The 27,038-nt window shown below is 35.6% G+C and overlaps 1 protein-coding gene across 1 annotated transcript; it reads left to right on the forward strand.

Annotated features, from left to right (window-relative positions):
- The first annotated feature begins 1,499 nt into the window (after positions 1-1,499).
- On the forward strand, positions 1,500-24,933 carry LOC128988687 (DNA-directed RNA polymerase II subunit RPB2). Its single transcript, XM_054410226.1, has 21 exons — positions 1,500-1,661; positions 8,009-8,232; positions 9,380-9,584; positions 10,234-10,361; positions 10,510-10,668; positions 11,294-11,458; positions 12,003-12,199; positions 13,631-13,750; positions 14,419-14,605; positions 15,040-15,154; positions 15,678-15,877; positions 16,604-16,839; positions 17,380-17,602; positions 18,033-18,277; positions 19,522-19,615; positions 20,587-20,709; positions 21,828-22,046; positions 22,522-22,629; positions 23,261-23,535; positions 24,036-24,231; positions 24,725-24,933. The coding sequence occupies exons 1-21, from the start codon at positions 1,643-1,645 to the stop codon at positions 24,812-24,814; spliced, it is 3,528 nt and encodes a 1,175-aa protein (XP_054266201.1). The 5' UTR covers positions 1,500-1,642; the 3' UTR covers positions 24,815-24,933.
- The last annotated feature ends 2,105 nt before the right edge of the window (positions 24,934-27,038 follow it).

A 27,038-nucleotide genomic window follows, 5' to 3' on the forward strand; every position in this document is an offset into this window, starting at 1 on the left:
ATGGTTTCACAACGGGTATCTTTAATAGGTCAGGAACGTTTCTACTTCTTTAGGAACTGTAGATTACGTTGGATGGGGGTTTTACTATAAATTGTAGAGTGGAAATGAAAACCGGGTAAAGTGCCAAAAATATCTTTTTGAGTTATTGCAAAAAATATCAATAAATCCATTACTGTTAATTTTTGTATACCAGATTATTTAAAGTAGCTACAACAAAAGATGAGTAATCATAATTTGATGAAACAACTCTTTTTAAAAGTCACTAATAGAATTTATAAATTTATAAAGTTACACATTTGAGACAAGAGGTATGACCATAATCATATTGGTGAAAAGCGAGCTAAGTACCTATATACTTCAAAACCATAAAACGGGGTATGTGCAGAGTTAGTAAACATAAAAGATTCTAAATATTTCAACATTTCAGACGGGTAAAATAAAAATCAAACAAAATAATATTGAAATCAAGTTTTATTAACATAAAACATCATAAAACCCGTAAAAAAAATAAAAGGGTAAACGACAAATGTGTTGGTTTTAGGTCTAAAAATTAAACAGTTAACTCTCTGTAAAAGTGTTTACATATTCTTCCTTCAGAAATGGTATCATATTCTTAAGGTCATCTTTCTTCTCTTTTGCATTTTGTTTACAGTATTCAAGGACTGTTGTAGGTGTTTCAGAGCCTCTAGCTGCACATTTTCTTTAAAACTTTTATTTTTTACATGGCTCCAATTCACTGAATGTTTTTTTAGGACGTCTCTTCTTATGATTAACTTCTACTAACTCTGTATCACCCATTTTAAGTATAAACTCACGTGTACACCTCTACCAACACTGCCGGAACATTGCATAGCAATTTCTTTTATACTACCGTACTGGGGTGAAATTTATCGTTCGCCCCCGAAGATTTGCAAGAAAGACACAGAAAATTATTATGAATGACTGTGGAATTCCTAATGTCTGCTATGAGAGTATATCAGTATCATAAAAAATTTAGGATACATATGTTTAAAAAAAAAAGTCCTTATGCCGTTTTAATTACGTTTAATTACTTACTGCTAGTTAACTTTTGGGGTGGATTAAACATACCATGGATTAAACATACAGTTTATGATTGAACCCAAGACTCTTTCTTGAAGATAATCAATGCCTTGCATAGCGTTATCAAAGTGTTTTTGTACAGTAGTGAGGATTTGAACTGTACTATCATTAATATTAAAGTTGTCATTTATTTTGTTGTGAAGTATCGAACAAACTATACCGTGTTTTTTACTGAAGCTAACTGCCAAATTGAAATACTCTTTTTGGATTGGTTTTTCTAATTAATTAAGTTTTATTAAGATAACCAACGGTTCGTAATTTAAGACTCCATCATGTCTAAAACAGCCTGCTGACACTGAAGCAAATCAGAAAGAGGAAGAAAACTAGCTAATCTCGATTTCAATAAGAATAAGAAAACGGGAACGAAAACGAAACGGCATCAATCAGTCGTTCTGTCAATGTCCTTATTGTTGTTAACTTTTGCAAGAACTTTTTATTTATTAAAACCATTATTGTATTTTACTGAGTCGACATGAGCCTATAAATAAGTAACTAACATAGATCTTAACTACTGCTAATCAGTTGATTGCACAACTTCATTATGTATGAATTGGACGAAGGTAAGTAAGGGCTGATCAGTCTTATAAAAAGTAGCTTACCCTATTTATGGTAATTTCACAGCATTAATTATTGATCATTTTCATAGATCTGTATCTATTTCGCCAATTATATTGTGTTTTAGGCTTAGGCATATAGCTTCTATAACCCTCCGAGTGTCCCTTGTTTTGGCCTTAATGTCTGCCTATTTTTTGCTCATTTGCAAGGTTTTATTAAAACGGATCTGAGAAGCTTGAAAACAATGTTAATTATACTGTTCTATATACCATTTGGTTTGGAAAATCATGGGCTTCAATATTATACATAGAACATAAGGAACACTTGTTTCAAAAAAAATTTTTAGGTAAAAAAAAATATTTTGGAAAATTTTCAAGAAAAAATAAGTTTGCGCTCAATAAAATTGTATAAATTATAGGCCTATAAATATTTGAAAATAGCCACTTTGTTCTAAATTTTATGAGGATTACAAATATATAATAATATAGGTAAGGAAGTAGATTTGCAAATAAATAAGTTATGGGCAAAAAACAGATTTCAGTACATAGCGTTTAGCTTAGAATGTGTAGCCTAACCATAGCTAGGAATCTGGCTGATAATTTACATCAATATCACTACCTACTTCTTCAGGATCATCAACCAGCCCTTCAAAATCACTTAAATCTTCTTATAATGCACCACGTATATCACTAGGCCTACTTTTGATTTTTAACACTAAAACAATGATAAACGTAATAAAACACATCAGTCATCGGTCCGAGGGTAACCTAGCTGTTTACAAATACGCACGTCAGCTGTCTGCTACAATTACGATCGGCTCGGAGAACATAAAGCGCTTAGAGACAGACCTCTGGAGAAAGCTTAGAATCTAACGAAAAGAATGATAACTTACCTAACTCGATCCAGTTCAATCCGATTTTGTCAGTCATAGAGCCGTCGCCGTAAACAGTGTTTGTGAGTCGCTGCAGCGACAAATAACACTCGGAGGGTTTTGGCCTAGGCCTATGTCATTCACATGGAAATGAAACACTAAATAGGGTGAGGATTCACGAATACGAGAAAATACCCGGTATGGATCATAAACATAAACAAATTAGCCTACGAATTTGGCCCGAAAGTAAACAAAACCATACCGGTAATGCTATTAAGTTAGTATACATAGCTATTAAGTTACAGAACTCTGTACCGGTATTTTTTAGTATTCGTTGGCGGATTAACCAGTTTGATATTGCAATAGTAGGCCTAATAAATTATGGTTATTATTTACAAATTTCTCATTCACATGGTTGGGTACAGTTTCTTAACTGGGCTATGCTAATATCGATTAAAACTATCGAATTGAAAATATTGATTAATAATTGGTATTTTTAAATATATCTATTATAAAATTAAACTATCAACCTAACCTAACCAACCAAACTTGCTGATGGTGAAAAAATCGCATGAAGGTTTAAGTTACGGTAGGCTACTAATCGAATCGATAGTTTCAATCGATATTAGCATAGCCCAGTTAAGAAACTGTACCCCATGGAGCAATGACGCACATATGCAATGTCCGGTATCCCCCCATAGGTCACATTAAAATTGACTGACGTCGCATATTTTCGTTGTCGTCCCAATGTTAAAGCTTATTTTCTTTGTAACAGTCTATTTGGAGGCCCTGAATTCTACAGAATTGCTGTGGTCTACTGAGATGTCTTTCCCATGTGTGTGTCACTTAAGATAAGTTAATCTGTGGATAGTAGTGATGTGGGCCGGGTAAATACCCAGTGGGTAGGTAAATATAAATTGGGTATTTACCCGGGAATTTACCCCAGGCCCGGGTAAATACCCAAAAACTGGGTATTTATAATTTTTATTTAAGTTATAGAAGATTGAGATGTTTTTTTGCAATTATCACCCTGTAAGGATAGTAAAATGATGATAAAATGTGTTAATTAAAATTTCATATGGTCACTACTAGCATTTTACTTCTGGGTACAATCGCCATAAATACCCAGGTCTGAGCATATAGCATAATCGGCATAAATACCCTGGTCGCATGGTTGCACTGGTCCTGACCTGTTATGATTTTTTAATTTCTATGATGGATAGATGAATTTATTTTATTGAAAGTGAAGAAAAATAATTTGCAAAGTAATAATTATCTATTTTTATACTTATTTAATACGCAAGCAGATTTTTTGTGACAATTACTCCTCCGAAACTACTGAACCGATTGTCATGTTTTTGGTGTCATTGGAAAGAGAGTTACGTGAACTTGTGCAGGAAACTTTCTTTTTACGGAAATACTGAGAGAGTGAGGCCCTGAAGCCCTTTAAAGTTTTTAATTTCTCCATAAGATTAACATTGGAAACAAAAATTGTTATGAAACTCCAGCTGTTGTCAGAAATCAAAAGTGAGAAGAAGAGCATGTTAATTATAAACAGTTAATAAGTTTGCTAATTTAACAGTACCTACATACATTTGCTGACTTGGTTGAAATTCGTTTTAAAATAACGCCTATAATATTGCCAGCAATTGCTCGAATTCGAGCAACAGGGACACTAGTTAATTATAAAAATTTAACCTAGTAGTGGCCTAGGCGTGTAAACAACTTAAGAAAATAATTCAAACTCAATCTGTAGGATGGCAGGATTTAATAATATTTTTGTTCTAGATCTTTTGTTGGTATCAATGGTATCAAAAAAAAAAAAAAACTAATTTCATAAACTTGTGATACAAAACATTTAAATCTATAGCACAATAAATCTTTCAAAACTATATTAAGTTAGACCAAAAAAGAGGAGATACATTTTTTTAGTAGGTTTATCCAAATATATTATTTTTTCCAACTAAGCGGTAACACAGAAAATTTTAATTACTTTTAGTATTCTGCCATTCTGCCTTAGGTCTCTCTAGCTTTCCAAGCCATTTATACGATAAAATTTTTTAACCATCATAATTTAATAACAGTAGAAGTAGGTTTAGGTTCATTATTTCTCTGATGAGGGGTTGTCTTGATAAAAAAATGAAACCCCATTCTTATTTAGTTTTATTTAAAAAAAGTGCTAAATCATTAAATAAAAGGTACTAGCAAAGCTTCAAGTTACTGTAAAAGGTGTTATAGACTATCCTAATTTTTCATGTAATGATAACAATAACATATTTAGGGGTGAATATAAATTAATTTCAATTGATTTCATAAATACCCAAAATACCCGGGTATTTATGGATTTTGGGTATTTACCCGGGTAAATACCCAGGGTATTTACCCTGAGTTTTAAATACCCGGGTATTTTACATCACTAGTGGATAGGCCTACCTATCTTAGGCCCCGGCCACACGAGGCGAATTTAAGCCGCGCGGCTTATCTTCGAGCTTATCTTTCTTTTTACGAGCACATGCGAAACCATAGTTCGGAGTTATTTTGGTTATTACCGTATGTATGTGTTTAGTGTTACTGCATCGTTCGACAAGTTAGTTGAATTGCGCCAACCACATATAGCTAAAGAAGATACACTCATGAGAAGTTCAATTAGTGCTGAGGAACGTCTGACAATAACATCAAACATTTTTTTAACACCACACAACCGGTAACAAACACACAAAACAAACTAAAAAAGCACTGGAAGTGTCCGAAGAATATCTCCAATAAGCGCGGCTGCCGCGCGGTCGAACCGTATCGTGTGGCCACTCTCATAAGACTACGTGTGTCATCCCCCCCAACGCGGCTTAACTTCGCGCGGTCGGGGGACGACATGGCGCGGCTCAACCGCACATGCGGCTAAACTTTGCCTCGTGTGGCCACTCTCATTTGATTCAATGTGTTGTCGAGCCCCTTAACTTCGCGCGGTTAAACCGCCTCGTGTGGCCGGGGCCTTAGTGACATCAATTAAGTTATTTGGCAGAACTATTTTTTACTTTGATGAATCACTAGCCCGTGGTCTGCATGTATTGTGATCGAAGTGACACCCGGTCTAGAAGTGTAAGTTAATATTAAAATACGGTATAAGTTTAGGCCTACCTCAGTCCATGGCAATGACCGTAGCGTCGCATAACTTATAGGCTTTGTGGTGATTGGTAGCGAAAGTATTAAGGTTTTACTCATGCAGCTGAAAGCAAGTGTTTTTAAAGCCTAAATTGGGCTTATTAACTTGGATAACGATTGTTAATGTTTAACACAGTTGCTGTGGCTGCATCCCCGGTAATGCATGGCGTGCCGTGAAGCAAAGCGGCTGTGTCACCTAGGCCTACATTCCAAGCAGTGCTGCTATCTGCGGGTCTTTTAGCAAACTATGTTGACTCTTGTCGAAGGCAGCCTAAGTTATTTATTGTTGGGTCCATTTTTTACTGAAACATGGATAATCAAACGGTTCGGGTTAAAAGTTTATTTCGAACTAAGTTAAACGTTATGCTGTTTTAGCCAGGTCAATAATAACACAAATAGTCGTCATTTACAAGTGAATTTTAGTAAGTTTTAAAAAGCTAACAGGCCTACCAAGTCAGGGAGCAAGCTGGTACGGCCTCGGGTACGATACGAGCGTCGAGCGGCTTGTAAGTAGCGGTGGTGACTGCGATTAAAGCGGCATATTTATAACACTCATCGAATTTCCCCTCTTTGTAGGAGTCAGTTTAGTCGATGATGGCAAACTGTGCTGACCGCAAGACGTATTGCAACTATTGTTTTATCTGACGGTTCCCTCCTTAAGAAAAACTTAGCTTCCACTTCGTCTTATAGTTTTCTGATGACTGAAGTTTTTTTGGAACCTCCGTGCTAGAAAACCACAAACGTTCCCTGGACTGCAGCTCACTTAACAAAACACTTCTATATTTGAGAATCACTCTACTTCAAATTCAAAGAATCTGTAACATCACCTTTGTCTTCTTGAGTTTGGCTCAAGAATCACATGTTTGGTGCTGTTCCTCTGACATTTTCGGCTCAAATGATGCATGACTCACCTGAGCGGCATTTTTTCGAAAAATCGGTTTGGACTTGGAACCATGAGCAGGCGTTGCTTACCGCCGCTCGCCACTCAGACGTATCGTTGCCACCCTCAACAAATGTACAAGCAATTAAATGAGACCCGATGTCAGAGCGGCGCCACTCAGTGCTCGTATCTTACCTGGGGCCAAATAGGCCTCAAGCCTACTAGGCCTACTGAGTTATTATGTTTCATTATAACTTAGGCCTATGCTATTTTGATGTTTTGTAAACAGATAGGCCTTCAGTTTAAGAATATAACTACCGGTATAAATAACTATAATAATTTCTGCTAGGCATTGGCTTGGGCCTAGAAGCATTTACAGAAGACTCCCTCTTATCCGGACTCCTCGGGACCGAGGCCAGTCCGGATAACGGTTTTTCCGGTTAAGCCGACGTCCCCAAAAACTCATTAAAATGGACCGTTTATGGTGATATTCGACTTAAATTTAGGAGAGCATTGTATTTAGACATGTGATCACTGGTCTCAAATCTTTCCCACGAGAACAGTCGTTACAGTACCGTCCACTTCCTGCCAATCTAGTCCGGTTAAACCAATGTGCTGATAAAAATTGTCCGGTTAAAGAGATGTCATTTCCGTCGAGTGTAGTCCGGTTAAAAGGTGTCCGGATAAGAGGAAGTCTACTGTATTTGAAAAAAATCATGTTTTCAGAATTGTGTTCCAGTTACTATTGTGAATGATACTGTCACATCTTAAATGTAAAATGCATGTTGAGCAATACAGATTTTTCAATTTCATATGATTTGTAACTTATTCCTTCTTTTGAATGTAGGCCTACATAAACGTCAGCAGGGTTAATTTTTTTTAGAACGTGTGATAATGGACACAACATGTTTTTGCAACAGGTATACATGGGGACTAAGTAGACATGAGTCCAAACTCCCATATAAACCGCATGGGAAAATTGACCAATCACTTCTGTAGTTCTATAACTATTGCCACAACGAGCGTTGAGCCCTGATCACTAATTGGTCAAATAAGTAAATACCGTACAGTATGTAGTGATTTGTAGAGGTTATGTTAATCATGTCTCCGGTATTTAAGGTGTTAATTTTTATTTTATAAGTGTTGGTCAGTGATGCTAATAATTAATAATGCTGTTTAAAATATTTTTGCAGAGTGTGATAGTGGTACAATTAACTATGGATAAAGAGACAATTATGAATAAGATTTTTTTTTAAGTAGCCTATTCAAACCAATTTTTAATTAACTCAATATTTTACTTTTTTTACCAAGACCAACCCCTGGTAGCAGTAAGTTAACCTCCCTAAAAAGCTTTTATACGCCAGCATTCTCCCACTACCTACTTTAACCCACCAGCTGCCACTGTGTCCCACACCTTAAGTAATAAACTCCTGTGATTTCAGACCAATATGAAGATGAAGAAGCAGAAGAGATCTCTAGTGAACTGTGGCAGGAAGCCTGTTGGATTGTTATTAATGCATATTTTGATGAGAAAGGTCTTGTACGACAGCAGTTGGACTCGTTTGACGAGTTTATTCAGATGTCTGTACAAAGAATCGTTGAAGATTCTCCCCAAATAGACTTGCAAGCGGAGGCACAACACACAACTGGTGAAATTGAAACACCTGTAAGTGTATACTATCCGTTGAGGACTATAGTTTAAGTTATAAAAACAAAGATAGCCTATGGCCTTAAACGGTACAAAGTGTGTTTCTAACAAGATGGGCTTTAGTGAGCCGCTTTGTTAAAAGTTGTCGTAGCTACTATCTTCTGATAATTACAATATGACAAGTGCAAATATTGAGTTGCATGCGGCGCAATGCAGCATACGGCAGAAAACTGTGCCACCATGTTTCCTTGAAATGCATTCATGTTAGCTGAGACGCACACGTGGATTTGTCTGCAACTTGCTGCATGGCTCCGCATGTCACAGTTTGTAACACAGACAAAGATTTTTGACATTGCTACGGTGTGCAAGACGACAACAAATTAATATCTGATTAAGTGGGTCAGCGAATATACTATCTTTGCTGTATGATATTAGCCACGAAGATGCAAAATGGCATGGTCAGACTATAGGAATGAAGCTTTAATTAATTGAAAAAAAAACTGATTTCCTATCGTTGAACAGCATTTCGTAATTTTTTCTAAAGCCATTTTTAGAGCTTAAAACCCAGCCAGTTAAGTATACCGAGGCTATATAGGCCTAGTAAATTAAGCTGAATAATATCTACGAGGGAAAAAAAACTAAGACTCTCATGGCCTAATATTCTTACAGAGATAATCTAAACTGTTGTAGTTGGCTGGTTAATGGAGATATTTTGATTAGGCTAAATTTATCATGTTTATTATTTCACTATTAGTTGCTAACATTTCACTAAAACATTAGGTTGAACCTGAATGTCACTAAAATAGGGTAAACAACAATTCCCATATCTGATTCAAAAGAGTTGCTACTACTTACTGTATTGTCAATCTTGGCGACTGAGTAGTGTGTGTGCTGCGCCCCAACATGCGCTGACCAAACATTCGTGTGCTGCATGGCTTGCAACGCAAATCTTGTCTGCCTTGCGTTGTGTTACGTGCATCTCAGCATCCGCCCGGCCTGAACAGTTATTTTCAAATTTCTTTATCATGCTAGAGATGTGGTATTTTTAACCTTTTGGTGTACAAGAAGTATTTGTGCAGTAGGCTAAGCCTTTTATTCCCTGGTTTTTAATTTTCTACAATTGGCCTACTTTCAACTGAACTAATTTAATTTTTTATTGTTTTAGCCTCGATACTTATTGAAGTTTGAACAAATTTATCTTTCAAAACCAACTCACTGGGAAAAAGATGGTTCGCCTTCACCTATGATGCCTAATGAAGCTCGACTCCGCAATCTCACCTATTCAGCACCTCTTTACGTTGACATTACAAAAACAATTGTGAAAGAAGGAGAAGATCCTATTGAGACACAACATCAAAAGTCTTTTATTGGTTAGTATAAATAAAAGTTTCCGTAAACACACAGTTCTTTGAATCTTTCAATTTTGTTTGGCAAATAAATTAGGATACGTAGATGTCTTGGAACCAATGCATAGGCCTACCTTAAAGCAGTGAACAGTATGGCTGAAGAAATTTTATAAATGAACTAAGTGTTTGTGTAGGCCTAGCCTTTTGTTTTAGGAATAAAAAGTTTAACACCTTAACTTATTTATTTCTCTGATAATCTTGAAATAATCTGGATATTATCCTATTCTGTAATCTAGGCTTTTATTTATTTATTTTATTGAATTTTTAGGTTGTTTTTTATCAAGCTACTACCTATCTATAGTCCTTGCGACCCTAAGTTGAGGCAGCCAAAGGCCGCACTAGATATACGCGTTGCGGCCTTGGGCTGCCTCAACTTAGGGTGGGGCGAGGACTATAGTAGGCCTACATTGGAATAATTTTTGGTTTCATATATGAGACCTATTTTGTCAGATTAAATACAAAGTTTATATCTATAGCCTACATGAAGTCATTATGGCACTGTCACTTTCTGCATTAAATATTAGGCTTTAAGAATGGACCCTAGATAATTAACTCTGAAATTGTCTTCTCAAATTGTGAAATAATTAATATATACCTTGTTATTATTTTTCAGGCAAAATACCTATAATGCTTAGATCAACATACTGTTTACTGAATGGTCTAACAGATCGAGATTTGACAGAGTTGAATGAATGCCCATTAGATCCAGGTGGCTACTTCATCATAAACGGATCAGAAAAGGTAAAGCTTAGGCCTACAATAATTTCAACAAAATAATTTAGACATCCTGCAAAATACATTGTTTTTGATTATCAAAACTTACTTAAAATTAATTTGAGCTTTAACGTTTTTATTACTTTAAAATATAAATGTGTTTATTGATTGGCAGGTATTGATAGCCCAGGAGAAGATGGCTACAAACACAGTGTATGTGTTCAGTATGAAAGACGGCAAGTTTGCATACAAAGCTGAGATCCGGTCATGCCTAGAACACTCCTCCAGACCAACGTCCACTCTCTGGGTTAACATGATGGCCAGGGGAGGACAGGTAACAGAACATGTGGTGTTTTTACCATAAAAGCCTACTGCTAGCGATTTACAGTGTTTTATTTTCAAATATCTAGCGCATAGAGAAAACCCAATAACCAGTATTTGAATTTCTGAAAACCCTTGTGCTCAACCTATAAATAACCCACCGAGACTTCTAATTTCTCCTTCCTCCAAAATCCCTCTTATTCCCAAACCCATTTGACAATGGTGTTAGTTAAGACACTAGGGCACAAAAGTAACAATAATTATACATATTTTTGTATCTGTTTGGTATTTCTTACTTTAAATAGGCCTAGTTTTAAAATTTCCACAAACATTCTATAGAGAGAAAGATCTTGAAACAAATTTTCCACCAAATTAAAGTCTGTTGTTGGCTATAGGCTAATTTTTTTCAAATTATATTTTGATGACTTAAACTTTTCTCTAATTAAGTTTAATGCTTGACTAAACTAAACCACTGAATTGCCAGCCACTATTAAAAGTCAAATGCTAAATGCATAATGGTTTGTGTTAATTTCAGATACCCAACTCTGTTAGGGTTAGAAGTTAGAATACTCGATAATGACTTGTGGTTTGTTGAATTGCTTATGTAACTAGGTGCTAATTTATTTTTACAATTTCAGAGCATTAAAAAGTCAGCCATTGGTCAGCGTATCATAGCAATCCTGCCCTACATCAAACAGGAGATCCCCATCATGATTGTGTTCAGAGCCCTGGGATTTGTGGCTGACAGGGATATTCTGGAACACATCATCTACGACTTTGATGACCCTGAGATGATGGAAATGGTGAGAGTTAAAACTGGTCAGCTTTAACCCATTGAAACTAGAATTTCCTTTGTCAATGTAATTTACATAGGTTTTTTATTTCGTTTTATGTTTTTAAGGTAGGCTATCTGAATTTTAACACTATAATAATGGTTAACCAAAAAAATTGTGTCCTACTCAAAACTAGTGTAAAAATACCCAGGCTAACCACCATTTTTAAGTTCGCCCTCCCATTGGCTTAAGCCACATTAGTAAGAATTGCACATGTATGAGAACCAAACTCGCGCATGTATAATACCCTCAGTGCTATACTCCTTAGTGCAACCGCTTAGCCAGCTGAACTATCATGTCACCGGCGGCCAACATTTGTGCTACTATATGGATGTTCAACACTTGCTCTTGCAGATGAGATACAACGAACTACTAAATTGCCAGTGCGTTTTCCAGCTGGCTCCCCCTCTCCGCAATATTTTGTGATGAGTTCTTCTTGTGACTAAGCATGGGTTTGTTAAGTCTTTTATTCTAAAATCCAAAGAATTATCGACTCTTCAATTATCTTTTGCAGGTAAAGCCCTCTTTAGATGAAGCCTTTGTCATCCAAGAACAGAACGTTGCATTGAACTTCATTGGAGCAAGAGGCGCAAGACCCGGTGTGACCAAAGAAAAACGTATAAAGTATGCTAGGGAAATTTTGCAGAAAGAAATGCTTCCCCATGTCGGAGTGTCTGACTTTTGTGAAACGAAAAAAGCTTACTTTTTAGGGTGAGTCCTTAAATTGTCAATTAGTTTAGGCTATATCAATTCCAACTAATGCTGTAATTTTATCATTCAGCATAGGCCTAAAAAAAAAAAACACTTTTTTGTGTTCAAGGGGACTTAACTCAAAAATTTTTTAGGAAAACAATACTTTTTCCATATAGACCTACTGATTAAATAGAGCAGGGAAAGTAAAAACTATCATTACAGATAGTGCGGGCCTACTATTTAGGCAAACCACAAACTCAGCCCGGGGTTCAGCTTAATCAGGCTTAAGCTGCGTTAGCATTTTTAGCATTTTCAGGGTGTCCACAGGGTATTAGGCTACATGCGTGATTTTTTTAAACTGGGAATTATGCGTGAATTTCATATTTTACCAGTAATTTTCAATTTTACCCGATCGCACATAAAAATGATGTTTCCGTGACAACGGGATACAACGATGGCATTTCCGTGAAAGCCAGGGGTTGGTGTAGTAATCCTTACAGAAGATTTGGTAAAATTAAAATTATCAGTATTAAGAATCTATTTTTCAGGTGTCAATATTGGTCAGGAGATTCGAAAAAATTTTGGTATCAATATATCACTATTTTTTAAAAGTTATTAATTGATAAATTGCAAGTTTAAGGATTAGTTTTTTTTTTTTATTTTCTGATTATTTAATTAGTAGGCTTAATATAAAAATTGCATACTTGTGTCTGGCAATAAATAGTACAGTAATCATAAATTTTGTTTCTTTAACTTAGAATGCTTTTTCCGATAACCAAAATAGCCAACTGTGTCAGCGCTTAAACAGCATTGCAGTTGGCACAAAAACGCTTTGGAAAGTTTAGTATGAAAAGTACGCCTGAACTACCTGGAATTACTCATGAATTTTTTTCTGGTTGGCCTTGTAGACACCCTGATTTTGCTATACGTACACAACTTAAAAATGCTATATCGTTTTTGCAAGCTACAGTATATTTAATTTGCTACAAATAAAATTGAAGATGTAATGTACAAACATGTAATATTACTGGACATTATTTTCAAATGCTTAAAGAATAATATTTTTGCTACAGTTTTTTTTTTTTTTGTAGCATTTTTGCTAAAACAAATGTCATCCCAGCCTATACTCTGAGCTTAATTTAATGTTTGTGTGGGGAATGAATTATTTCTGGCCTTGAACTCAGAAAGTCTACCTTTTCAGCCCAAGACGCTTGCACTGAGCGCATGTATAGCTTGATATAGACAAAGAAATATGTTTTACATTAGGGTAAACAAACCTGTTTACACCGAAAGTAATTCCATGTATCGTAACTTATGAAGGGAAATCATTTAATGGGCAATTTTTCTCTCCCAGTACTAGGCCTTGCTATTCCTAGTTATGTTGTTTACTGTTAGTTTAGTATAAGCATAAATGTTTCATGGTGACATGTTGTTACATGCTGTGTCCAGGTACATGGTACACAGACTCTTGTTAGCAGCCCTTGGTCGCAGAGAGCTCGATGACAGAGATCACTACGGCAACAAACGTCTAGACTTAGCTGGACCTCTTCTTGCATTCCTGTTCAGAGGGTAAATAACATTAAAGTTTTTTTCTTCTTAATTATTTCCATATATACTTCTTTAAGCTAAATTACGTAACAGTAAATTTATTTTTGTTGAAAAATCACTCTGTTTTAATTTTTTTTAATGATACTGTACCATACCCACATCAAACCATTAATGAACGTTCAAGTGTTGAAAATGTATCAAAGATTACTAACACTATTTTTATTTGTGATTCCTATGTATCTGGCCCTTGTTTCTCAATATTCAAGATGTTAAATGTATAATTTGTTCTTTTTAGTGCCAAAGTAATTGGGAAAAATAACTAGAATTTGATTATACATATCCAGCCAAAGTTGACCATGGAAAATGGTAATTTCAGTCATAAACTTTAATACCATTGATTTCATATTTAATTTTTTTTATGATTCCGCACATTTACCAATTTTTGTTTATAACATTAGAGATAATATGAAAAATTAACATAGCCTATCGTAAAATATTAACAGGGCCTGTTTTATCAATTAGTTAATTATTATCTTTAAAGTGGTTTGGATGAATGGTAAATCAAATCAGGTTACTTGCAGACCAACTAAAAACAATTTGGAACAATTTATTTACCAGGCTCAAATTCGGGGGTAGGATATAAGGACATTTTTTACTATATTCACATTAAGTCTTTAAAAAAATTTCAGGCTGTTCAAGAATTTAATGAAAGAAGTGCGGATGTATGCTCAAAAGTTTATTGACAGAGGAAAAGACTTCAACTTGGAACTCGCTATCAAGACAAAGATAATTACAGATGGTTTGAGGTATTCCCTGGCCACAGGTAACTGGGGAGATCAGAAGAAGGCTCATCAGGCCCGAGCTGGGGTGTCTCAGGTACATTCAACTCTCATATATTTAACATAGATTACACTTTGTATATAGATGCTGTCTTAACTTACTATGCAATGCTTAAGTGTGAAATTGTGTTGTGTAGCACTATTGTATAACAGTGTCAATTCCAAGAGGGAGGCTATAGGGGCTAAACCTCCCTTCCCCATTGGGCCCAGGAAAAATAAATGTAAACTTACATTTCGTCTTTGGAACGTAACGGAGGTTTTTGGACACATTTCTAGACATTAAAAATGGCTTTTGAAATCCACCAAGCAGCTAAATAAATTTTTTCTTGGGGGTGTGGAACAAACATCCCCAGGGAAGCCCCCCCACTTGGCAAAGTCCTAGAACCGTCACTGTTGTGTAGCAACCCTCAACTTGGTTGGGAAATTATTTATTTTTAAGCAGTAGTAGTAGTAACATTTTCTATTGTACAGGTGTTGAATCGATTGACTTTCGCCTCTACCTTGTCTCACTTGCGTCGTGTAAACTCTCCCATTGGTCGAGATGGTAAACTGGCCAAGCCTCGCCAGCTGCATAATACTCTGTGGGGTGAGTGGGTTTATAGATTGACTATTGTGTTGTTGAGATGCATACCAATTTTGTTTAGCTTGACATAAGTTTTAACTCACAGTTGGCACTCGACAATCTGTGATTCAATAGTTTGAAACGTTCAGTAACCCAAATGAGTAGCCATCTAGCCTCTGTACAGTATGGAATTTGATTGTTTTCTACTCAATAAAAAAATTAATTAGTTGATTTTAGCCAATTTGATGGAGCCACTGACTAGTCAAAGATATCAGAACCAAACATAAACAAGCATTTTCTTAATCTGTAGTGCAATATTAACAATTTATTTAATTCAAAGATGTTTTGATGTTAATTAAGATGTCCGACCCTCACAACCTCTTAAATGTCTGAGAGCGAAATTGTGAGTCAACTGTACTGGATTTAATCCCATAGACTATAAAGCAGAATAAAAAATTGAAGTAAAATATATTAAAAGCCAAACTAATTGAATGGTGAATTTTGCATAGCCTACTAATTACTAACCGTGTTGTGCTTCTGTTTGTAGGCATGATCTGTCCTGCTGAGACTCCAGAAGGTGCTGCTGTAGGTCTGGTCAAGAACTTGGCACTGATGGCTTACATATCCGTCGGCTCCCAGCCATCACCCATCCTGGAGTTCTTGGAAGAGTGGAGCATGGAGAACTTGGAGGAGATCGCGCCTTCCGCCATAGCTGATGCTACCAAAATATTTGTAAATGGATGTTGGGTAGGTACTGTGTGTTTTACATAAATGTTGCACACTGTTTACTAGTTTAGATATCATGCCTTAATTTATCTTCAAATTCTGTACAACTGCCATGCACTCCAGACGAACAGCAAATTTTTGTTGTAGAAAAAAAGGACAAAATCACAAACAATGCATTGGGAGTACTTAAATTTTGTATATTGTAAAGCTGATTTTTTTAGGATCTTGAAAGTCGTCAGTGTTACTGTGATTGCCGAGTAAATTGTCCTCCACTTATCCTCCACCAGTTCTACTTTTCATCTTCTACTCAAGCTAATTTTTTATTATAGTTCATATGAGTTTAATCATGTTATTTATGTTTATATTAAGCTTATAAATTTGTAGTGGGATCATATAGGAATTGTGAGGAGTTATTTTGGTGGATACCACTTAAAAAATTAATACTTACTCACTCACTCACTCCCATGGCCATTTATATGCCCAAGGCAAGATTTGGCTGCACCAACAACTTCTCTCATCTTTCTCTATATTCCGCCTCTTCCACTGCTGCCACTTCTCCAATCACTTGACCAATTAAAAAAATAAAAACTGACTTAGATATCATCACGTTCTCAACATTTAAAATGCTGGAAGAGGTCTTTCTCATTCACACACGCATTACTATTCCTTAGATATTCCCTTGTTTCAAAGACAAGGATTTTTAGCTCAATTTGTGATGGCTAACATGATTACTCTGAATGCACTCAGGTGGGAATACACAGAGACCCTGAACAGCTGATGGGAACCTTACGCAAGCTGAGGCGACAGATGGACATCATTGTCAGTGAGGTGTCCATCATCCGAGACATCCGTGACAGGGAGATCAGGATATACACAGACGCTGGGCGCATCTGTCGACCACTGCTCATTGTGGAGAACGGACAGTTGCTGCTGAAGAAACGTCACATAGACAACCTCAAGGAGCGGGACTACAACAATTATGGGTGAGTTCAACTGTTTATCATTCCTAGATAGATTTATTATATGAAAATTCCCCTTTACTGAAATTTGTTAAGAAAGCATGAAATTCTTTGTTTGAAGGTCATTTATTATGACACTGATATTATGCTACTTGGGGTGTTTTGTTTTTTTTAAGTAAGGGTAGTTTCGCGTACACTACAACAGAGCTGCAGATGGCACAATTCTATTCACAAGTGATATCAGTAGCCTATGTGGTGATCCGCCTCATTGCAGCGTAGGCTACACATGTATTGCAAGGACGACTTTCCAGTCTTAAAAATATAATTAGGTGTGACCAAAAATATTTCCCTTCTGATGTAAATTCATTGTTTATGTCAATTTTAAAACCTATAATTTATTCATCACTTGATAATATTATTACGAACTCAATATTTGCAACATTGGTGTATGACATTTTCCTCTCTCTTTATGTGAGGTCTAAATTATTCCGTCTTTAATAACTTGTGAAACTCTTTATTTACACTACCATATTTGTTTTTAATTCTGATTGTTGTCTTGGTCAGGTGGCAAGTGCTGGTGTCCAGTGGTGTGGTGGAGTACATTGATACTCTGGAGGAGGAGACCACCATGATAGCCATGACACCACAGGACCTACAGCAGGAGAAGGAGTACGCCTACTGTACATCCTACACTCACTGTGAGATCCACCCTGCGATGATACTGGGAGTTTGCGCCTCCATCATCCCCTTCCCTGACCACAACCAATCCCCTAGGAACACCTACCAGGTAAACATATGTTAGACCAGGGTTCGATTTTGTACACAATCAGGGTGGCCATAGACGGGGGGAAAAATGTTTGTGTTGGGAAAAAGTTGGGAGTTATGTGTGAGTTTTGAAATTTCACAGAGAAAACCGGATTATAGTGCCATTTTGTTGTAGTGTGGATTTAAGATGAATTTAGAAGTGCTTAACACTTATCGTCGTAGTGTTTTCTTGTGTAAATGCTTATGTAATCTCTAAAAAAACTTCTCTGATCAAAAGACCCTATAAATTTAACATTATCTCAATCGTGTATCGTTTATGTATGCATTTATTTTATCTATTTCTTTAATTTTTTTTATATCATTTATACTGAGCAAATCACATTTTTGTTGTCAAAACACTTCATATTTCAATTTCAAGAACTGTCTCTTAGACACAATGTTATGTGTTGCAGAGCGCTATGGGTAAACAAGCCATGGGAGTGTACATCACCAACTATCACGTGCGGATGGACACCCTGGCTCACGTGCTGTACTACCCTCACAAGCCACTAGTCACCACCAGGTCCATGGAGTATCTGAGGTTCCGAGAGCTCCCTGCAGGCATCAACTCTGTGGTGGCCATTCTCTGCTACACGGGCTACAACCAGGAGGACAGTGTCATCTTGAATGCATCTGCCGTTGAGAGAGGCTTCTTTAGGTCTGTATTAGTAATGTTCTTTGTAGTTCAGCATGTTTTGTTGAATCCCTATTTCACCATAGCTTAAAACTGATTTTAAAAGAAAACTTGACTCTTTTTATATATGAAAATTATATAATTGTATACTCAACTGCCGATTAACCGAAATAAAGTAGGGCTCAGGCTTCCCGGTTATGTAAAATCAAGGTCCGCAAAATACTATTAAGAATACAGTAGACTCTTGCTCATCCGGACTAATGTGGCGGACGTCTGGTCCGGACTACGAAAAATCCGGACTATCGAGAGTTTAGCAAATACAGTACTGTATATATAGCCGTTTTTTCAATTTAGTTCCAGGTCCACAGTATTGATAGACACTAGACAGTATTGATAGAAAGGCAAATGCAGTTCCACTGGTAATAAATTTGTAACGCCGTGTTATCCGAGTTTTTGATTATCCGAGGTTGTCTCGGTCCTATTTAGCTTGGATAATCGGACTTCTACTGTACTGTGCCGCTAAAAAAAATCACGATTGCCGATCCGGACTAGCGGGAGTCTGGACAAGGCCTGTATTAAAATACAAGACAGTATTAAATTATGGTAACTAACACATTTTTATTGCATTAAAACAAAATTGAATGTTGTATTTGATAGGAATCACAATGAATAACAAACTTATTTCAACACAATGACACTTGTAAATACAAAGAAGATCTACAGTCCTTAAGATCAAAGAAAAAATTTACAAGACACAAATTACCATGAATTAATTTCTTTGAAAGTAATATCTACAGTTTTCTGTTTTAGAACCATGAAATATCTCTGTTTGACACTACTTTTATGTTTCTTAACACAATTTTGTCTGCACTTTGAGCATTGTATTGCAATCGCAGTAAGTGGGGAGGTTCTATGGCCTTGAGTGAGCCTAGGCCAGCCTGGTGACGGTGATTTATGGAGTTTACATCCTACTGCCATTCCTTCCAAGAAAAAGACACTGCAGTGTCAAAAACATTGATTTACAGTTTTAAAAACACCGTCCCTCTCCATTTAATTTTACTTATTTACCCTGGAATGTGTCCCGGTGAAGCCGCAATGTGGTTAATCTGATTATTGTTACTTGTTACCTTGTTACTTATTGTTGTTACTTGTTTATTGAAGCAGGTATGTCTATATAGGAATGTCTCTCAACTAATGAACAGGATAAGATAATTTTAAAAAGTTTTAGCTAGGTACCCTATGAAAAGACAATTTTTTATTGTGTGCAGGTCTGTCTTTTTCCGATCATACAAAGATGCGGAATCTAAACGAATTGGAGATCAAGAAGAACAGTTTGAGAAACCTACAAGACAAACATGCCAGGTATGTAGTATTAATTTTGTTTTATATTTTTCCATTGAAATCTCAAACTCTTTATGAGTTATTGAATTCTCAAACTCTTTATGAGATATTGAATTCTCAAACTCTTTATGAGTTATTGAATTTTAATTAGAGATGGACGGGTCTCAATATTTCGAGAAATTTTCGGGAAATTTAAATCTTGTTCTACATGACGAGATTTTATTTTTATCAAGATTTTTTTGAGAAGAGATCAAGAACATTAAAAACTCCTGCAAAAAGTCAATGAAATACTTGCAATACAGGAGCACTTTGTTGTTGCATTTCCTTTGAGGAGGCGTTCTTATTTAATTTACATGTTTCTTTAATTTTTTTTTTTTTTTTTTTACATGTTTCTTTAATTGTTTTATACTTTTCGTTCATCCCTAATTTTAATCTATCCTTATACTTTAGAACTCCGACTATCCGAATCAATTGGGACCAGACCCCATTCGGATAATTAAAAATTCGGATAGTCGGAGTTTTATAGGAGTTCCAGGAATTTCCAAAAAAATCCTCACGTTTGGTACTAAATGCACTTTTAATTATAATTATAAATGAAATCAGAACATTTTTCAGTATGTTCTCAAGTTAATTGTGTTCCATCAAAGTCCAAAATTACACACTGGCTAAATAATAACAATTCTTTGATATTTTGCAAAACTTATTATTGCTGTAGCTTTACGTTTTTAAAATTGTTGAAATAAGCGATTCGGATAATCGGTAATTCGGTTAATTGGAGTTCGGATAGATGGAGTTCTACTGTACAGTACAATATCTTCAATTACGGTAACCACTTTCTCTTCTTGAATTATACTTTGGTGCCGAGAAATTTACTCTTAGCATAATTATATCTTTTGTTTGTATATAAACTCAGTATGAGGACCTGATGATGATTGATTGTGTCAGTATTTGTACGGTGTGTATAGTTACGCTAATATTGATTTGACTTGCAGGGCATGCGTAATGCTATCTATGACAAGCTAGATGATGATGGCATCATTGCTCCTGGACTGCGTGTGTCTGGAGATGACGTGGTCATCGGCAAGACGATGACACTTCCAGACAACGAGGATGAGGTACATGGCCTTACAAGTGTTATACGTTAGCATTTTTTTTTTAAGTAATAGAGTTAAGAAATAATATAAAGTTATAGAAGTAATAGAAGTTAATTTTCTCCATACTTTAAGAAAATTAGATTCCAGGGACAGGGACTAGTAGACGATAAAAGAAGACAAAACATACTGATATTTCATCCTTTTGTAAGACTTCTTCAGAAAGTAGATTTTAAATAAAAAAAATTCATCAAGACAAAATATTAATCTGTATGTCTTTGTGTTCTTTTATTGTGTATATAACCCTGGACTGTATTTTTCTTAGTTAAGTTCGTAGTTAGTTCTATAGTTCCTAGTTCTCTATTCCTTCTTAATAATTCCTAACTAGCCAAATAGCTTTCTGTTTCTTTTTTAGTTATAATTGTTGTACACCAAATACCTTTTGGATAACCATATATTTGTCTGAATTAAACTAAAGATATTTAATGTTTTTTTATAATTTTCCCAGAAGAGCTTGGAACACTATACAGTAGACTCTCCCCCTTATCCGGACACCTTTTAACCGGACATCGGTTTAACCGGACAACACTCGGCGGAAATGACATTTCTTTAACTGGAGAATTTTTATCAGCACATTGGTTTAACTGGACTAGATCCGCAGGAAGTGGATGGTACTCAAACGACTGGTCTCGTGGGAAAGATTTGAGACCAGTGATCACGTAAACTGTCCGTTTTAACGAGTTTTTGGGGACGTTGGTTTAACCGGAAAAGCCGTTATCCGGACTGGCCTCTGTCCCGAGGAGTCCGAATAAGAGGGAGTCTACTGTAATATGTTTAACGGGTTTAAAACAAAATCAGAAATATAGATAAAAATAGGTTTTTACACAGTAAGTGACTGCACGGCCTTTAATATTTAATTGTTGTAAGCTTTTTATATTGGTTTGGAAAAAATTATTTTTACATTGTGTTGTGCTCAAAGAAAATACAATCTTGATTCAAATTCGTATGGTTATTTCACTTATTTGTATGGCACAAATCATGTTAAGTGACAATGTTATAAATCAATAAACAGAAGAACATATTATATACTCAACAATCCTTTAACCTTATCATTGATTCTCAGTTAAGATCATGTGTTTCAGTTGGAAGGAACTACAAAACGCTTCACCAAGAGAGACGCCAGCACGTTCCTGCGTAACAGTGAGACAGGTATTGTCGACCAAGTGATGCTGACTCTCAACTCTGAGGGCTACAAGTTCTGTAAGATCAGAGTGAGGTCGGTGCGCATCCCTCAAATCGGGGACAAGTTTGCATCAAGACACGGACAGAAAGGAACCTGTGGTATCCAGTATCGTCAAGAGGTAATTATTTCTGGACTTAACAAGCTGTGGTGACAGGGCCGTACCTAGGGTTGGCGGCGCCCGGAGCAAACGTGGTCGTGGCGCCCCCTCCCCCCCCCCCCCCCGTAATAGTCACATTCGAATATTCAAATCATGTATTTTAATACAAATAGGTTGCCCCCCCCCCTTCGGACGGCCCTGTGTGGTGATAAGTTTATGAGAAGATGATTTTTTTCCTTTTTGCTAAGTTTGAGCTTAAAACATTGAGATATGTTTTTAAATGGCAACCAACAGGCCTGCCCTTTCACAAGCCTCATTGATGTTTGGAGTTTTTAACGTTATTTGTAGGTGTACTCTCCGTGGTACTCGATTATAAGGCTCCTTAAAATGTCATTCCAATCCATGTTTTGTTTTAAGAGAGTTTATAAAATATGGACTTTAAACTAACTGTATAATAAGCTTAATTTATTTTGATGATGTGCTTTCATTGTTACAGGACATGCCTTTTACCTGTGAAGGCATTACTCCAGACATCATTATCAACCCCCACGCTATCCCTTCTCGAATGACAATTGGCCATTTAATTGAGTGTCTTCAGGGAAAGGTAAATAAAAGCCTTGACTACTAAGCACAACATAAATAATCCAAGTGTGAAAAGTTTGCTGACCTATGTATATTCTTTTTACATCCTAAGTAATAAAAACTATGGGGATATAAAGTATTCCTGGTCAAAAATGAGTATTTTTCATAGGTTGTAGGCCCAAGATCATTGGATCAATATTTTATATAGAACTACAATCTATTAGCTGTGACATAAAATCACAAACAATCTTCAATCAAACTTTATTTTCACTTTTTTTTTAGGACGCTAGGCACAAGCCCGGGATTGTTTTTCACATTACTTCAGGCTAGGCCTAGAGGTTGTGGCATTATCATTTAGATAAAATCCATGGGTGATTTGGCGAGATTTGAACCCGGGACATCTTGGACCGAAGGCCGTGCTCTAACCACTAGACCAGCTCGCCTCCCCAAACTTAATTATTAGGCCTAAAACATCTTATTAGTTTTTTTTTTTTTTTTTTTTATTACAATTTTACTACTAAGGCGTGTAAGCATTTTCTACAAGGATGTTTTTTGTTTTGCTATCATTTAGGACTATTGACCAATGTATGTATTGATGAACGTCTAAATAATTTATATTTTTGCACAGCCATATTGTATCCTTTGTGGTGTAGGTATCCTCAAACAAGGGAGAGATCGGTGATGCTACGCCTTTCAACGACGCTGTGAACGTGCAGAAGATCTCAACGTTGCTGCAGGAGTACGGCTACCAGCTGAGAGGCAACGAGGTTATGTACAACGGCCACACGGGGCGCAAGATCAATGCGCAGGTGTTCATTGGGCCGACGTACTACCAGAGACTCAAGCACATGGTGGACGACAAGATTCACTCTCGCGCGCGAGGACCTGTGCAGATCCTGGTGCGACAACCCATGGAGGGCAGAGCTAGGTGAGGCACTACATTCGTGGTTGATTTTTACTCAAAAGATAATCAATATAATTTTGGTTGGTGTTAATTCCTAAGAAATGGTCTTCTATTCTATAGAAACTAACAAGTTTTACAATTATGTAATTTTTATTCTGATGGTAAAATGTGTAAATTATTTTATTTGATTTACCACCACTTAGTCTTAGGGCATTTTTATTAATATGCTAAGTAGAAGAAATTATATTTTATAAAGCCTGGTGTTAATTTGAATTAGGCTTAAGAAAGGAATTTGTTAAATTACCATTATTACTGTATGTTTTATTGGAAGCAACCTTTGAAAATTATTTTCCCAAATAATAAATGACAAATATGGTTAGAAAAAAATTTTATTTCTTATGATTGGCTATTGGGTTGTGATATGCTCTATACTGGATCAGTAGGATTAGGAACATAATGGGGTTTGTAATACAACAAATGGTCTAAAAAGATCTTTGAAATCAGTTTTTACTTGTCTTCAACAGAGATGGAGGTCTCCGGTTCGGAGAAATGGAGCGAGACTGTCAGATTGCACACGGAGCTGCTCAGTTCTTGAGGGAGCGTCTGTTTGAAGTGTCAGATCCGTACAGAATCCATGTGTGCAACTTCTGCGGCCTGATTGCCATTGCCAACCTGAGAAACAACACCTTTGAATGCAAGGGCTGTAAGAATAAAACACAGGTAACAACAAACATTTCGCATTTATTTTAATGCTATTATAAGGTTTTCAGTGTTGGTAGGTCTGAAAATTACCAATATGAAATAACTTATCAACTTATATGTGTCACACGATTTGTGGTTCATTGACTATTGGATACTGAAGTCAAAGGTTTTATCCATGGTTGTATCTAGCATACATTTACAGGCCTCAATACAATTTCAATAAATAATTGACTGACACTAGTGACACTACAAGTCATCACCAAAAAGATTAATAGAAATCAAACTGACTCATAGGAAAAAGTCTGTAAAACGGTGTCTATATTAGGCCTATGGATTGATAGATGAGCAGGATTTTGATTTCTATTTTCCTTAATATCGAGACATGGTTGTAAGTCCTTTGTGTTTGCAATCTTAAAAATAAATTTACATACTGATCACACATAAAGTATAATGATATGGATGAATATACGAATAAAGTAAGAACATACAAAAATGTTATTTATTTTTGCAGATTTCCCAAGTGAGACTACCATATGCAGCTAAACTGTTGTTCCAAGAACTCATGTCCATGAACATAGCTCCTCGACTGATGGTTATCTGAAGTGACTGAAGCATCAGCTGTATTTGTTGACAAAGCATTGTAATTGGTCTTGTATTTTTTTTAATTGATCGATTTATTTTAGATATAAGAAACTTTTTAAATAAAATTATTTAAAAAAATACCATTTTTCATTTTTCTTGTCATTCTTGATCACTCTGTCAAAATTTAAATAAGTGTTATTCTTTCTAATAGGAAACATTAAGTTGACCTAAATAAATTTAAGTGTCATTGCATGGTCTACCTCACACTGCAAAAGGATATACAGCAGATTACTTTTAAGGGGATCTATACCACCTTTAAATGACAATTTTTGTATTTAGTAAGTTAGACATTTTTTATGCAGGTATTATATTTAGGACCTTTATTTAATGAGCTTTTGCGGTTTTAAATTTAATTTTCACCTAGCGTTTTTAGGTACATTGCTAAACTTTGAATAACTTTTTTATTTTTTGATCAATTGTAATGATTATTGATTTATTTTTATCCTTATAATACCTAGAAACTTTTGGTCATTATAATTAAAATACCAGTTCAGAAAAAAAAGTTACAAGCAATTATATTTGTAAAATAAAAATTTTTATTTTACAAATTAAAAAAAAATCATAATTATTTTATTTTATTAGCTATACAATTTCTTATGACCAATTATCCTAGTAATATAACAAGGAACAAGTGGTAAAAAGTTTATTGGTTTATCTATAATACTTTAAAAGTTATTCAAACATATGTAATAAGAAACACGGAAAAACAGAACTTGCGGAAAACGGGCTTTAAAGTAGGCTATAGGTACCGTTTCTATAGCAATTTGTAACAACTTCTATTTTTTAATATTATTTAAAGAAAAAATTGTCAGTTTGTCTTCAAATTTCACCCACATACTCAGAAAAGTATGCAGAACAAAAAAATAACATTTTTTTAAAATGTGAAAAAAATAAAAAAATTACTATTTAAAGGTGGCGGATCCCCTTAAACCCTGTTTTTTAACTTGAGAAGATAGATGATAAGGGTCCTACTAGCACCCCTAATGGTAATAGACTCCTTCCTTCTTTACTTAAGAAGCTAAACATACAAAAAACTATACCTTTTAGATGAAAATTTCTTGATTTAAAACTAGACTACTCACAAAAATTACGCCCTTATTCAGTTGGGTTCAGACCTGGGATTGTTTTCCACATTTATTCAGGTCAACACATACGACCAAAGCCTTTAGGGCTTGCCCTAATTTATAAATTAAATTTGTGTCAAATTGCTTGATGGTTATTTCATTTTAGATTAAATAAAATAATTTAAGAACAATTCTTGAGATGGCTTAATGAAAATTATTCTAATAGTTTATTGTCATTTTCAAATAAAAACCAGGTAGAGCTGTGCATGCATAACTTCAATTTTAGACCTAAATCATGAAAATCGGTCGGGTAGAAGAGCCAAACGAACTCGGCAAAGAAAAACCAAATTTAACTCCCATAAGAAATACATGGGGAGCAAATTTCGTTTAAGTATACACCAAGTGGGGCTATAGATAAATATATCCCGATGCATGATGGCAAATCTGTGCGTGCATACCTTCAATTTGAGACCTCAATCATGAAAATCGGTCGGGTAGAAGAGCCAATTGAACTCGGAAAAGAAAAACCAATTTTTTTTTATATAAGACAGAGGACCCATGTTGCTCCGCAGCGTTAAAATAAGTATAATGTCCGTGAAATAACTTGGAAAAGAGAAACAAAATTTTACTCCCATAAGAAATGCATGGGGAGCAAATTTCGTTTACATATAATCAGAGTTGGATTATAGATAAATATATGCCGATGCTTGATGGCAAATCTGTGCGTGCATACCTTCAATTTGAGACCTCAATCATGAAAATCGGTCGGGTAGAAGAGCCAATCGAACTCGGCAAAGAAAAACCAAATATAACTCCCATAAGAAATACATGGGGAGCAAATTACGTTTACGTATAAGCAGAGTGGGATTATAGATAAATATATGCCGATGCTTGATGGCTAGGCTAATCTGTGCGTGCATACCTTCAATTTGAGACCTCAATCATAAAAATCGGTCGGGTAGAAGAGCCAAACGAACTCGGAAAAGAAAAACCAAATTTTTTTAATATATAAGATTCCCATGTTGTTTGAATGGAGAATGTTGTAGTTAGCTTGTTTATGGATATATTTTGAACAAACTTGGCAAATTTAGTTATTTTATACTAAGCTATTAATATTTT

This window comes from Macrosteles quadrilineatus, unplaced genomic scaffold (genome assembly GCF_028750875.1).
Source record: "Macrosteles quadrilineatus isolate MER2022 unplaced genomic scaffold, UCM_ALF_1.0 Scaffold_1__1_contigs__length_201487025, whole genome shotgun sequence".
NCBI lineage: Eukaryota > Metazoa > Arthropoda > Insecta > Hemiptera > Cicadellidae > Macrosteles > Macrosteles quadrilineatus.

Coding starts and splice junctions, on each gene's coding strand:
- LOC128988687 (XM_054410226.1), top strand. Junction 8,233..9,379: donor CTGGTGAAATTGAAACACCT/GTAAGTGTATAC, acceptor TTATTGTTTTAG/CCTCGATACTTATTGAAGTT. Junction 22,630..23,260: donor TTGAGTGTCTTCAGGGAAAG/GTAAATAAAAGC, acceptor TTTGTGGTGTAG/GTATCCTCAAACAAGGGAGA.